The sequence below is a fragment of the Vigna unguiculata genome, chromosome 8, assembly GCF_004118075.2.
Source record: "Vigna unguiculata cultivar IT97K-499-35 chromosome 8, ASM411807v1, whole genome shotgun sequence".
NCBI classification, from domain to species: Eukaryota; Viridiplantae; Streptophyta; class Magnoliopsida; order Fabales; family Fabaceae; genus Vigna; species Vigna unguiculata.
Window position 1 is genome coordinate 3,697,170 of NC_040286.1, and position 14,435 is coordinate 3,711,604.

Below are 14,435 nucleotides of genomic sequence, written 5' to 3' on the forward strand. Positions count from 1 at the left end.
TGGCGTTGATTGTCCTTATTTGTTTTCAAAAATTTCTTACAATTTTATTTAATATATTTTCTTGTTTGCTCAAATAACATCTACCACAATATAGTGGTTTTTTCACACAACTTTTGTTCTCCGTTGAAAAAACTACTTTTCAAGTAATATACTTTGCGAAGAATTTTTTTTTTTGTTTTTAATTTTGTTTGTATTAAGACTAACAATATTTTGTATAATTTGTATTTATTAGTTATGATACTTTTAACTATATCGATCAACAATTTGTTTTAATCTTCTTTCAAGAACTTAGTCTACACTAATATTTGGTCACCTATAATATGAATTTAAACAACCCAACTATGATTGTAACATCCAAGATAAACAATATATTTTGTTCTGGTATGTTAACGACTATTATTTTCAAATAATTGTGTTTATTGTTGCACAAAACTAAGTTTGGACAAGATTTTTAATAAACTTGCTAAGCAAACAACAATGTGTATTTTTATTTTAAATATAATTTAATTTTAAATAAACTATATTATTAATGTATTTATTCTAAGAATAATGTTATTTTATGAAGTAACATACTTGTTTTTGTCTATGTTTATACTAAAAACCTTAAATTTGAGTCACTCTAAAAGAGAGTACTAAAATTAATTGAAATTAATCTTTCCTTCTTCATAATTTTGAATATGATTTAGAAAGTAAAATTTAAATTTAACTCAATCCTAAAAACTAACTTTGTAATACAAAGTTTGTACACTCTCATATTTCATAATTTGGTCACATTTCTAAATAATGGAAGATCTCTACAAGATTGAAGAGAGAGAATAGTTAAAAAAAGTTAAAAAAATGTAAGAAAAAAATATGAATAAATAAAAGTTAAAAAATGTTTTGTACACCTCCAAATCTTGTCCAAGTAAGAGAAGATTTTATATTTTATTTTAAATTTCAAAATTTAAATCTTCCCTCCACAATTTTCTTAACAATTTGGCTAAAAAACAAAAAAGATATAACCTTCACAACTTTTTTTAACAATTTGGCTAAAACACGTTTAAATGCTATCAAAAATCCTAAAAGTATTATCATTGAAAAAATACCTCCTAAAAACGCTGGGTGGAAATTACAAATATTTTTCTTAAGATATTTATTTCAATTTATATGTATATATAATATAATGTATATACTAAAAGTTCAAAGTATTTTTAATAAATATATACGAATACGAAAAACGGTGAAAGTCGGCAAAAAAAAAAATGAAAAATTTTAAAATGTCCCAAAATATGTTCTATTTTAAGATAAAACTACTGAATGACTTACTATCACACACACAAAAAAAAAAGTTTTTTATATTTATTGTTTAAAAATAAAAACATTATACATCTACCTACTAGTTTCTTTTGATCATAACATAATACCGATTATCCATGATTAGAAAAATTACTATATATTTACCTTGAAAGAGTTTCACTTAACTTTTAGATAAAGAAAAACTTTAATTATCAAATGAGATAAAACTCAACATAATAATTAATAATTCTAAATATTATTAATTGAATTTTCATAATATGTAATTTTGATTTAAAAAAAATAAAAATTGGTCTGTATGTAAAAAATATATAATAACAAATAGTAAAAGTATTGCGAGTATAAAAATTGAAATAGAACTTAAAATAAAAGAAGCTCGACCAAAAAAACCAAAAAATATAAAACAATGGTAAATGATAATAAAATACAGTAATAAAGGGAACTAACTAGGCTTAATATAAGGATGGAAATGGGAGTGTAAATAGTAGATTGGGATGCTGCTTCCTGCATCCCACGTTTTTCTTTCTGCACCCCCAAAAGAGAAATCGCGACTCATTCTGAACCCTAGCTCCTCCGCTTCACTCCAGCCACCGATAGCACCACCCGTCCTCATTCTTCCATTATGTCACTTTTTTAGAGAGTTATGTTGAATTGGACTTTATTCATTTTATAATATTATATTTTGTTTAATTATTGTACAAAATATGACGACAAATATATTATAAACATTACGAATTGTTAATTATGCTAATTCAAATATGGTAAATGAAGTTACTGATTTCTTATTAACAATAATTAAACTACACTCTAAAAATCCCGGGAAAAGCTAGTTTTTAGGTTTAATTTAGTATTTAGGTATGGAAGGATCTACATTTAGTATTTAGGTTTAATTTAGTAAGCATTAACCATGGAATATCAGATGATATATTATATAAAGAACCATCTTTACCTGCTGTAAAAAACAACAAAATTTTGGATTATTCAACTTATGACATTTGATATTTAATAATTAATAATGCTTCTTTTCAACATTTATAATATGAAGATACTTCTAGCATCTCAAATGATGTGTCTTGCTTCTTTCATCTCAGTTTTTTTTTTCTCTTTTATTTTGTTTAATTTCATATTCTTATTTTGTTCATATCGATAAAGGACATGCCTATACCAGTTCTACATTTTTAGTTTCATTCTTTTTTTCATTATTAGTATTGAATATAATGAAAAAATAGATGTAGAATTAATCTCTTTTATGTCAAAAATAGACATAAGATACTCTATTTATAATAAATAAGATACTATATTTATAATAAAAATTCTGGACTAAACTCAAGATACAAATAATGATAAGAAAATAATAATAAAAGATATATAAGATATCTAACAACTAGCTTCTTCCTATATTAATACTATTTAATTATTTAATATATAATTGTATATTTTTAAAATTATTGAGTCAAACAATTTATGATTAAAATGACATTCACCTCTACAATTAAGATTATGTTCTTATGCCGCCACCACGTGTTTGTTAACATTCGAATCCTCTTCCCCCTCAATAATCAATTTCACATGCCTTCTTCATGCTGCACTCAATTCACACAGAAAAAGAAAAAAGAAAGAGTTTTTCCTTTTTGTAAAATATAAGTTTTTTAAAATAACTATAATCATACACATTTTTCACTTGTAAATAACTTCCGTATCAATTTTAACCAAATAGAGGACAGTTCTTCACGTCAGATAGTCACAAATTTGTTGCATTCATTTGTTTGACAAAACTTACATGCTTAATAGAATCAGAATATTAGAAAAGTTCTGTTATCTGCATATTCTTAGAGAGTTTCACAGCGTACTTGGTATAAAGTGCCGCAAAACCCACTCTTTTCACTCAATGGATGACAGGTTTCAAGGGATGAGCTCTAAGTTTTGATAAATCCAGATTAGAATCCAGATCTTCATCCAGTTCACCAACAACACTTCTGCAATGACCAAAGGGAAACCATCATACATAATTTAAGGCATGTAAATAGTGCCACAACATGAAATCTAAGTGATGAACAACTTGAAAAATGGAGTAAGGGTCATACATGTTGTCACCCCTGATGATGTATAAACCAAGAACAAGTTGTTGTACACCTTCCTGTAGTTAGAAACATGAACCATCAGGAAGACATAAAAATAGGAAAGACTTAAAGCGTGACATTCAAGAAAAAATATGCAGCTGATACAAAAATTTAGGGTCGGGAGAGATTATAGCAGAATTAACAAACAATTGACAATTCCTGGTAGAGCAATCAATATCTCAAAGCTAGGGATCGACTTTTCTAAAGTGAACAATCTCACTTTGTAGGAAGTAACCAGAACTTTACTGTCCCAAGTTTTAATGCCTGAGAATAACATTTCAAATTGTAATGTTACTCTTTTTTTTTTAATCTATAGACATATACATAGTTATGTATGTATGCATGTATATTAGGAAAGACACAATGGGGCTTCCGGAGACAAGCACGCATTATTAGACTTTGTGAACCCCCAAAAACAGAAGGCTTTAGTTTTTTTAGTCTCATCATTAAGCTAACAATCCCTCTTCCATTTCATTTTTCTTCACCTTGCATTCTACTTCCCTTACACACAAAATCACTTGTACTCAAGGATCCAGATATGGAGAAAAAGATAGATGCAGCATATACATAAAATAGAGAAGAGCACAACAAAAAATAGAAGAAAAAAATGCAACAATCATTGTCGGGGCAGAGGCCTATATTGAGAGATAATTTTCAAGATAGAAGTAGCAATAATATGATGGGGAGCCCAACATGGAGAAGAATTCAGGAATTCAGGAAATGCTAAGGAAGGTCCAAAGCTTCATTGGGTCAATAGTCATCAGGCTCAAGAGAAATGTCTCCAAACATGTGCATTTCAGAGACTAAATTCCTAGAATATTAAATTTATTTTCTGAGTTTGTTATTTAAGATTTCTTAACAAGCTTCCATTTTCATTCCATTATTACTAATTCTGTCATTCCCTTCCTTGCTGCAGAAGGCCAATAGATGGATAGGAATTCTCTTCCTATAAAAACACTGAAATGAATGCAAAAAAGGCGGAGAAGTATTCCAGCATTTTATCTTTATTTTAGGAAGTTCTTGTCCTCAAATTGAAGGGGAAAATTCCAGTGCTCACAAACAACATATAAGAGACAAATATCTATGAAACAGACAAAAATATCAGGGGGAACATTGATTAAATGCAAAGAAAGTAAATTTTCTTCAACCAAAAATGGACGAAAATTAACAAGTTGAATCATGAAAAAGTAGTTAAATTTTGGGAGTGAGAATTATAGAACCAAAGGGATTTTCATTAAGTGTAAAAGTGATTATATATAGTGCAATTACAAGGAACAGAGGAAAAATATTTGGTAAATCATAGATGCCATACCAACAGACATTTTCAAAGGCTATTAGAGACGGATGAAGAGAGCATATCATATGATTCAGTTTTGTGAAAATGAGTAAAGGGAGACATAGAAGGAAATTACTCAAAGGAGTCTCATGATGAATAGTATCCTTCAGAATTTGGTTTTTCACCAAAGGCAATGGTGTAGTGTAATTCATGTAACAGACCTCTCCTAGTAAGATAAAAATATTGTGGTTGTTGCCAATGTTGGAATTACCAAACCAGTTTTGCAAGGTCTTTCTTAGTCATGGAAAAATGCCTCACTCTCAAGTATATCTAACATTTGGCGTGGTGGACATGGATCTAGTACTGCATAGCCTCCCTTTGCCTAATGCAGAATCTAATACTGCATAGCCTCCCTTGTCATCTAATAGAGAGAACAAGTGGGCAAGAGGGATAAGGTTTATGTGTTTCATAATAACGGAAAGGGTCAATCTAAGTCTTAAAACATTGAATGGCAAAAATAGGCTTACTTTACCCTCACTAGTGAGAATGTCCAATTTTAAGGAACTAACTTTTGAAGCTACATATCAAAGTTCACTAAAGTTATGGCTCATTAATCTTTGAAGGAATGTTTCTACAACTGCATAGTTTCAGCATACCTTTGTAGAATAAACACGTTCATGGGACTCATCAAGAATTATATTTGTGGCCTGGTCAAAACCCTTCAGGACTCCCTGAACAAAAAAACAGAGAAATTAGAAGTTTGAGCAATGACACTTATTAAAACACAACAAACTGACAAAAAAGCTGAATTTTGTTCATATACAAAAGCTTACCACTATATTCCGTCCATCATTTGTAATGACTGAAATTGTCTCTGTCAACAACCCAAAGATTCAGTAAGGGATAGCAATTACCAATGCTTAATTAACTAAAATAATTGTCATTGATAAGCACAGTAAATAACATAGCTATGTATAGAATATAAAACATCATAGCAAAACATAAATATTTATAGATGGCTTACGATCTACAAGGGACTCAAGTCCAGGCCCAGCTGACATGCTTTTTAGCTAGATAACAATCTCACCCCTGTACAAGTTTCAATGCCAAAACATCAACTAAAGCAATGCAAATGAAAATTCAGAACCAGCTAAAATCAGGGTAGTGGAGAAATATGATGCCACAACTCCCGAACCAAAATCAAGTGTTAACTTCAACAGCAGAATTTACATGTTAACACCAAATTACTAGTGGTTATGACATCCAGGTTGCATAAAAAAATAACGACGGAAAATGTTCATGAAAGATTACTAACAATTTTACTATGCATAATTATGGAAAAAAATTTAATCATACATTATATATTATGCAACATATCCTACTGTGTTTATCAATCTCAGATCAAAATCAAGTTGACAATGATTTAGCACCAAGAAAAATGTATTTGGTCAATAAAACATATTTGCATGAATAAGTTCCCAATTCCAAGCATAAATTGTGATAAACAGCAGTGGACAACTACCATCCTAAGGGCAAAACAACCACATTTTTCCCTCCAGTTCTACATTTCAGTCATTCCAGAGGGATTGTGAATCACCTTAAAACAACAGTTAAAAAAGTTGAGGCTTTTGTACTAGATGTCAAAGTCAACCGATATTGGCAGAAAAGTCAGAACCACAACCACAATGGCCATCAAATAAAGGCCTAAAAGGGCAGGTCAGGGATTCAACTGAATGGAGAAGATGATGGTTTATTTGAATGATTTCTATGCAACAATAGAGCAAGAGTTGATAAAGTGTCTAATTGGTTTAGTTTTCCCAGACTGAGCGAGAATTGCAGAGGCATCAAACATAAAACTGTTGTTTACTTCTAATATGTTGGATTTGTTTGATTCAAGATACCATAGCACAGCCAATTGGACATGAAATTATGGAACCAAGAAGATGGAACAACGAGGAGAAGCTACATGCACTGAACGTGAGCAACCAAGCAAGCCCCGCCACCCGCATTAGTCAAAAAAACAAATTCTTAAGTTGTTCCCAGCTAAAATAATAGTAATACTAGCATGAACTTGTTAAAATCTGTAATTTTTTTTATAATGGAGTATAATAAATTAAAGATTGATTCCTATTGAAAGAAAGCATCTCTTGGAGTTCCTTACTATTTTATCAATGACAGTAAAGTGTATCTTACCATAGTTTTATGTATTTGTGTGTACTATAAATATGATAAGGCTTGAATTGTTGATGTGAACATGTTAGCAAAGAGATCGCTGGGCCCATTCTCGTATTTCCATTCCGAATTACATAAAACTACTCTCATTTGCTAAATCTCCCACCAAGCCTGTGGGAGTGAGATTCTAGAGAAGATACAACCCGAGCTACCAAGTTTCAATTGGGGCAGGCTTTATGCATGTTTCACAAGTGTCATACCAAATATATGTATTAAAAATTCCCATAGATATAGAAAATCCAATTTAGTAAGGCACAACTGGAGGACTAGATCATCAACCGTTCTGATACAAGTGGCTTTTTTTTTTCTGAGCACCTTGGTTGTTACAAAAGGAAAAGCATTGAGCAGGAAGATAAAATCATATATCTCACGTTAAGCACACCTCGATTCCTTTGTGACACATTACTAGGATTCACGGTCCTCAAACATCTTTTTTTTGATTCTTAAAAATAAACAAAAAAATCTTAAATGATATGACCTAACAAAACCTAATGGAAACTGGTAGTATATGAAAATAAATAGATGATATTCTAAGAGAACTTTTTTACAGCAGCAATATAATTCCAGCTTAGAAAAAGAAACCAGGAAGACAGAAAATGGCAAGCAGGCAAGAAGACAGCAACTATAGTTGCAAGATGCCAACTCTGTCCCCAGTGCAAATGCCTAGCCAATTTCCATTCTTCCCTTTGCTACTTCTCCCCTACCCTATAAACACATCCTCCATGGACAATGATCACAGGATATCTCCTTTTTGTTGATATACACATTAGCTGTTCCATATACCTTGTAATTATTGGGTCTAAGTTTATCTCATTGAAAAAACCCTAAAAGGTAAATGTTATGGTGCATAAAGTGGTGGCACCAACTGGCTCCTAAATCAAACATCCTTATAGATGACACTGCAAGTCATCAAGACACTGCTGCAACATCAATAACAAGTCTGAATTAGAGTACTTTAGGCATGGAGCATAACCAAAGTGCAAGCAAGTACATAAAAAAAACAGAAGCATTAATTATGGATGAGAGGTCGTATAATTTGTTTGGCAACATGTGCTGCAGAAGCATCTAAACCATCCAAATCAACAGGAGCATCTTCTGAAATCTCCCCATCATCAAACCCCGGTAGAGATGCCTCAAACAAATTAGAGTACTCTTGACAGTTAAAAAGGAGGTGGCATTATAGTTCTACATCAAATATACTGCAGTGTATAAGCAAATTTCAATTTAAGTTAATGCCAAACAACTCAATCCCAGCTTTGCAAACACGGCACATACAACTTTGCAACTTGGTACTTTCTATCATATAATTCAATCATTAATGAAGAACATAATTTTGTCTCAAAGATGATAGAATAATATGAAACAGTGGCAGTATTTATTTGATCACAGTGCAACGATGAAATACATGTTCTCCACATATCTCCAACATGATTACAGATAAACAGACAAACAAAGAAAACAACCACAGCTATCAGCCTATCACACAGTCAGATAAAAAATAGTAACACTAGAAAAACAAGGAAAAAAGAAATGAACATCACCACCAGACCAAAACGGCAACAACTACGAAATTGAAATTGGGGGAAAATTTAACCAACAACAGCACAACAATTATGATTCACAGAATGGGTCCAATCCAAACAAGGGCAAATCGCAGCAACAACAACCACACATACACCATAACTTCCAATTACAGGAAACCAATTTTAGGGTTACGAAAATCATAAATTTAGGTTACAAATCGAAAGAAAAGGGAACCAGAACGCAAATTACAAACAAACCTGTGTTCGTGGTGGTCGTGGCGGTCGGAATCGTCCGTCAATCGCAGTCCGATGGTGGCGCTGCGTTCTCTCGCTGCTGCCCCTGCCAGCGACGTGGTGGATGTCACGGTGGAGGAGAAAGGAGACGCCGTGAATGGCCTGCACTCTGCCTTCGTGTTTCTTGACGTGGGTGGAGGAGAAACGAGGGTGCTCTCTTCTGGTTTCCCAAAACGCGGGTGGTGGAGGAGGAGGAGAAGAGAGTGTGAGAGGAATGAAGGAATAAGTCTGGCAGTGGCAACGATAATAATGGAGAAAGAAAACCCTAATACCTTTAAGCCTTGTCTGGGTTTTGGAATTTGGATGAAAGTGACAACGATAATAATGGAGTTTGCCGCCACTACTTGTCTCAGTGAAACTAGGTTTTTGTTAACAATGAAATTGGGTTTGATTGGGCTTGCCCAAACACAATGCGTCCACTTCAGAATTCGCACATGGTTTGTCCTTCTTGCACCCCATCATTGTTAAGTGCACACCATATTAGTATCAAAAAGGCTAAAATATCCTTTCTTAGTGCACAACACTCCTGCTGCCTCCGCGCAGTGAAAAGAAGATGACAGAGAGATCTCTGCAGAGAAAGAAGAGAAAAACATAATACTATGCAAAAATAAATAAAAGAACTTATTCTAGATTTTTTTTTGAAAACGAATTTTTTTAAAATCTCAATCGAGAAATCTTATTTAAAAACTCCCATCCCAAAAATTTCAGAAGATTTAGAAATTTTTTATTATAAGTAATTCAGAAGTACTTTTACAAAAAGTAAAATGATGATTTTAAAAATTAGAAAATACACAAAGAAACTATGAGAATATCATATTATCCTCGCAGACCGGGACATAAAAATAATTGCACTTTAGATAAATAGAATAGAAAAAAAAACATACTTTAGGTAATTTGTTTTATATCATCCTATATAAAATTAAATTGTTAATTTTAAATTAGATAAAATATGATTTGATCCTCTAAAATTAAAATTTTGATAATTTACTTTTAATTTCTTGAAATTTTTTTTTTCTGCAATGTTAAAATATGCTAAATTTTTTTTCCTGCATATTTATTTTAAATATTTGCATGTAGGTGTTGAATCAAAATTAATTTCGATGCATTATTTTTGTAAAAATAAAAATATATTAAAAATTCTGGAGAGAGCAAAAGTACATTACCAATTTTAGAGAAATAAATTGTCTTCGTCTTTTTTAATTAAAAAATGTTATTACAGAGTAATTTAATCTATTATAAAAACATTTGCAAAGTGGATAGATGTTACGTGGCATCATTGTATATATTCCTATTTATCCTAGATGCATTACTTTTTTATATGCATAAAATATTATTATATTTAATTATAATAATTATGGGCCAAATGCTCTCAAACTAGGAAGAAATATTAATTTTTATTTTATTTTTCTATTTTATAAACTATAGAATGCTAATTCTTATATACAATGGGAACAATGTTGGAACTAAGGGGGTTATGGCCCCATTTTTTTTTTTTACATTTATATAATTTAATATATGATTTTAAATAATTTTTTTAAATTTAATATTTTAATAAATATTTATACATTTATATATATAAGAAAAAGTTTTCTTTTAGTATTTATTTTTCAATTTAATCTTTTAAACATTTTTTAAATAAAAATAATTATTTTATTAATATTATCTTTTAAATGGTTATTTGTTTAATTTAATCATTTTTTATTTTTTAAAATTGAACCATTATAAATGAAAATTAATTATACTAAAATTATAAAAAGTTATTTATATCTAATTTTATAATAATAATAATAATAATTTTTTTATTTTTTTATTATCATAAAAAAATTAAATACTATGTTTTGACTAGTTTATCTAAAAAATTTAGGATTACTCTTTTGGTTCTTATTTTTATTCAAAAATATTAAGTTGGCCATCTAGTTTTTTTTAATCTCAATTTTGGTACGAATTTTAAAAAATTGTGTAATTTTGTCTTTTTTCGTTAAATTTATTAAATCAAATCAAGAATTTTTCATCAAAATTTAAGTTGTGAATGATTTGCTTTGTTGGTGTAATTGGCATAATCCTGGTATCAATTTTGATGAAAAAATTTTGTTCTGCTTCAAGAAATTTAACAAAAAAGATAAAAATACATTAATTTTTATAAAATCGAGACTAAATTGAAACTAAAAAACACTAGATGACCAAAGTGGTATTTTTAGACAAAAAAAATGGACCAAAGAATAATTTAACCAAAATTTTGACATCCCCAACATATTACATGAAGTTCCACCACTGCTTATATAGCTTAGTCAACAGAAAAAAAAAAAAAAAACAATTCACTGATTAAATACGAGACTTATTTAAGCCTTTTCCGATTCTAATTATTTAACTAAGATAGATAGTTCAACTATACAAGTCAAATATAGAATTGTATATTATACAAGTCAAATAAAAAGAACAAAGGGAAATTAAATAACTGAAACCTTACTTGGTATGAGTAGAAGATGAATATAATTTTTAGGGTTAAATATGTTTTTGGTCTCTTTACTTTTAGTGATTTGGAATTAGTTCATTTCAAAATTTTAGACCAATTTAGTCATTCATCTTTCGAAATACGTGGATTTAGTCATTTTAATCAAATTTTGTTAAGTTTAGTTGACATTTCAAGCGCATTTCATAATAGTATTTGACTCACTAAAGCGAAAATGTGCCAAACATTTAAAACAACTCAAATACAATCTTGAAATACGTACAAAATATAAAATAAATCAAAAAAAATAATTTAATTAAAATAACTAAATTCATGTATTTTGAAAGATAAAGAATTAAATTAATCCAAAATTTCGAGATGGACTAATTCTAAAATTCACTAAAAGTTAAGAGAAAAAAAACATATTTAATCCTAATTTTTATTATATAAAAATTTTATCATTTTCTTTATCGGACCATGGCAAATGAGAATTAACATTTTTTCTTTGTTTTTCTTTTTCTTCTTATTTATGAAGATACTTATAGTGGAAAACAGTATAAATTGAGAATTTAAATTGGTATACAATCAATATCCAATAATATAATGAATTAGAAATTAACCAAAGATTGAGACTACCAATTCTATTTATCACATCAACATATTGAACTTTTAAGTCTAAAATATTAAATAATTTATATTTATATCTACATCAATAATATTGTTAAATGAAATATTTCATCTATTTAAAATAATTATCATTTTTAAACGATGTACATATAGATTAATAATCAATAATTCTCCTAAAATTAAAACTGATTTTAATATTATTTTCGTTAATTTGGATTATAAATTCTTAATAATCAATATTACTTTTAAGATCACCAGTATATTATATTTAAAATAAACTCTCGAAAAAAATATCAAACTAGAAAATTTAATAAATATACTTTGATAATTTAAAATAAAAAAAAATGTTAAAAGGATAACTATTTTATTATAAAAGATACAATCTATTAAATAAAAGACATCATAGCATGTTAGAGCATGTATGCATGTCAGCTCTTTTAAGAAGTATAGTTACTCTCAAAGTAGCAAAATTCTTTGTTTTTCACTGTCTTGAGATTTGCATACATACATTGAAAAATTCAACACTATACTCTGAAATTTTATCCAAATACAGTGTTTACTATGACACAGTAAGTCATAGTTGGTGATGAGAGACAACCGGAACAACACAACAATATAAAATTTCTATGAACTGATTATGGCAAATGCATTGTTTATTGAAAGGAACTAATACTTTTTTTTTCTTTTTTTACACTTATGTTATATGAATGAAATTTATTTTTCACATTACTGTGATACATAGGCCTAAAATACATTTCTAAACCTAATAATAGAAGCAGCAATTATGTGAATGATTTCTTTTTTTTTTCCTTGGGAGCAGCTTTGTTTCTTGTGATTGGATGAAACTTAAGAGGAAAGGATTATCATCATTATCACATATGATGAAGCAATATTCAAGAGGTGTAAGAACTATATGAATAGGAAGAGTTTTATGTACAACATGAAATGGAAATAGTTGTCAATGGAGCACACTATGTTGTGGCTGCAGCTTCTTCTTCAACAGCCTGTGATGCTGGGAGAAGGGTGCAAATGAGGTTGCAGTCTCCATACACATTATCAACACGTCCTGATACACATGTTACATTTGTTAGTCTAAGCATTTACTTTCTGTCAAACCAAATTATGCAGAGATATCAACATTGCACAAAATATCAAACAAGGGATGATAATGGTGGTAAGGTTAATTATGAGAAGGATGTCATAAGAACGTATTGAGAATTAGACTTTAAACCTAACTCAACCTTATAAAACCAGTCCTCCTCATGTCGTATACATCTCAAACGTGTGACTAGATATTTATGGATGCTCCAACAACATAGCACACGATAGATCCAATATACAACAAATCTTGCTATGATAGGTTGTTTTAGATGACTCTGATACTATCTTAGAAGTGAACTTTAAGTCTAAATTAGTCCTATAAAACTAACTTGTAAGGTGAGGTTTGCAATTACTTATATAATGTAAATTGTCTTATCACTAATTGAAGTGAGATTTCAATCAGAACACATAGTTTTATATAAACAAACAGCTGCATGATTACCTGTGGTAGGCCAGAACTTTGAAGCACGGAGCCATGGAGTTGGGAAGGCTGCATATTCCCTTGAGTATGGTTTTGTCCATGCACTTTGTAATGGATGTAATAAAAAACATGACCAAATATATCAACAACTATGAAAGAAGTGCTTACCATAGGGTGGGAAGGTAAAAATGGTGCCAAGTGTTTCTTTACACCAATAGGACCCATGCCAGCAGTGGCGGATCTTGACTAAAATATCTAGGGGAGCCAAAATAATATACTTAAAATTTACATATTTAATATTACTGTCGTCACTCATTCAATGAAAGTAAATAATATTCTAGTATAGCTATAACTATAAAACAAATTACACTAACTAACGGATTGTCCATCCTTTTTTCATATTCTTAAACTTATCAAATAATTTAATCATAACTAAAATTTTCAGCTATTTTTTTAATATAAATAATCATATTATTTGCAAAATATTTATTTCCCATTTTTCTAATGTGCACATATCGATTCAAAAGTCGCATTTCATTTCATTGTTATGCGATTAACAACCGTATTGTCATGTTTTGACCTTTACTCTTCTTTTATCAATTCTAAAAAATGAATTTATTCTTTTATTTTTCATCAATATACCTATTTAAAAAACAAGTTTAAGACTAAAAAGTAATTTATCATAATATAATTAATAATTGAGAGACATAATTACTAACAAAAATTATGATAATCAATTCACTAACAGGTGAGACATGAGAAAATTACGTTTTTTTGTTCTTATATGGTAACATAATAAAAAGAAATCAGGTAAGGGTAAGAGATAAATACAACACGTGAAAAAACTAAAAAGACAATAAAAATAAAACATAAAATTATCTTAATAATTTGTTTTCTTTATTTGATTTAATATTTTATTATTCATTAACATTAAATATTATACCCTATAAAAAAAAACATAATTTTATTTTCATTAATTTTTTAATATACTATTATCTAATTTAAAAATATACATATAATTTAAAAAATTTAAAAACTTAAAAAATTTAACAAATTATAAATATATATAATTTAAAAAAGTAATAAAAAAAGTTTAAAA

General features: G+C 29.2%; 1 protein-coding gene across 2 annotated transcripts; it reads right to left on the bottom strand.

Moving 5' to 3' along the window:
* Nucleotides 1-2,900: 2,900 nt before the first annotated feature.
* On the bottom strand, nt 2,901-9,072 carry LOC114194343 (sm-like protein LSM8). 2 transcript variants are annotated; one of them, XM_028084504.1, is made up of 6 exons: nt 6,883-7,695; nt 5,714-5,778; nt 5,523-5,563; nt 5,346-5,420; nt 3,378-3,430; nt 2,901-3,269 (listed from the first exon to the last, which is right to left on the bottom strand). In XM_028084504.1, exons 2-6 carry the CDS (start codon nt 5,748-5,750, stop codon nt 3,179-3,181), a joined length of 297 nt encoding a protein of 98 aa, XP_027940305.1. In that variant the 5' UTR covers nt 5,751-5,778; nt 6,883-7,695; the 3' UTR covers nt 2,901-3,178. The 2 variants fall into 2 exon arrangements, with proteins under 2 accessions (XP_027940305.1, XP_027940304.1); XM_028084503.1 differs by lacking the exon at nt 6,883-7,695 and adding an exon at nt 8,703-9,072 and having other exon boundaries at nt 2,967-3,269.
* Between the last annotated feature and the right edge of the window lie 5,363 nt (nt 9,073-14,435).

Coding starts and splice junctions, on each gene's coding strand:
- LOC114194343 (XM_028084504.1), bottom strand. CDS start 5,750: ATGTCAGCTGGGCCTGGACTTGAGTCCCTTGTAGATC. Junction 5,421..5,522: donor ATGATGGACGGAATATAGTG/GTAAGCTTTTGT, acceptor TTTTTTGTTCAG/GGAGTCCTGAAGGGTTTTGA. Junction 3,431..5,345: donor AACGTGTTTATTCTACAAAG/GTATGCTGAAAC, acceptor TTCTAACTACAG/GAAGGTGTACAACAACTTGT.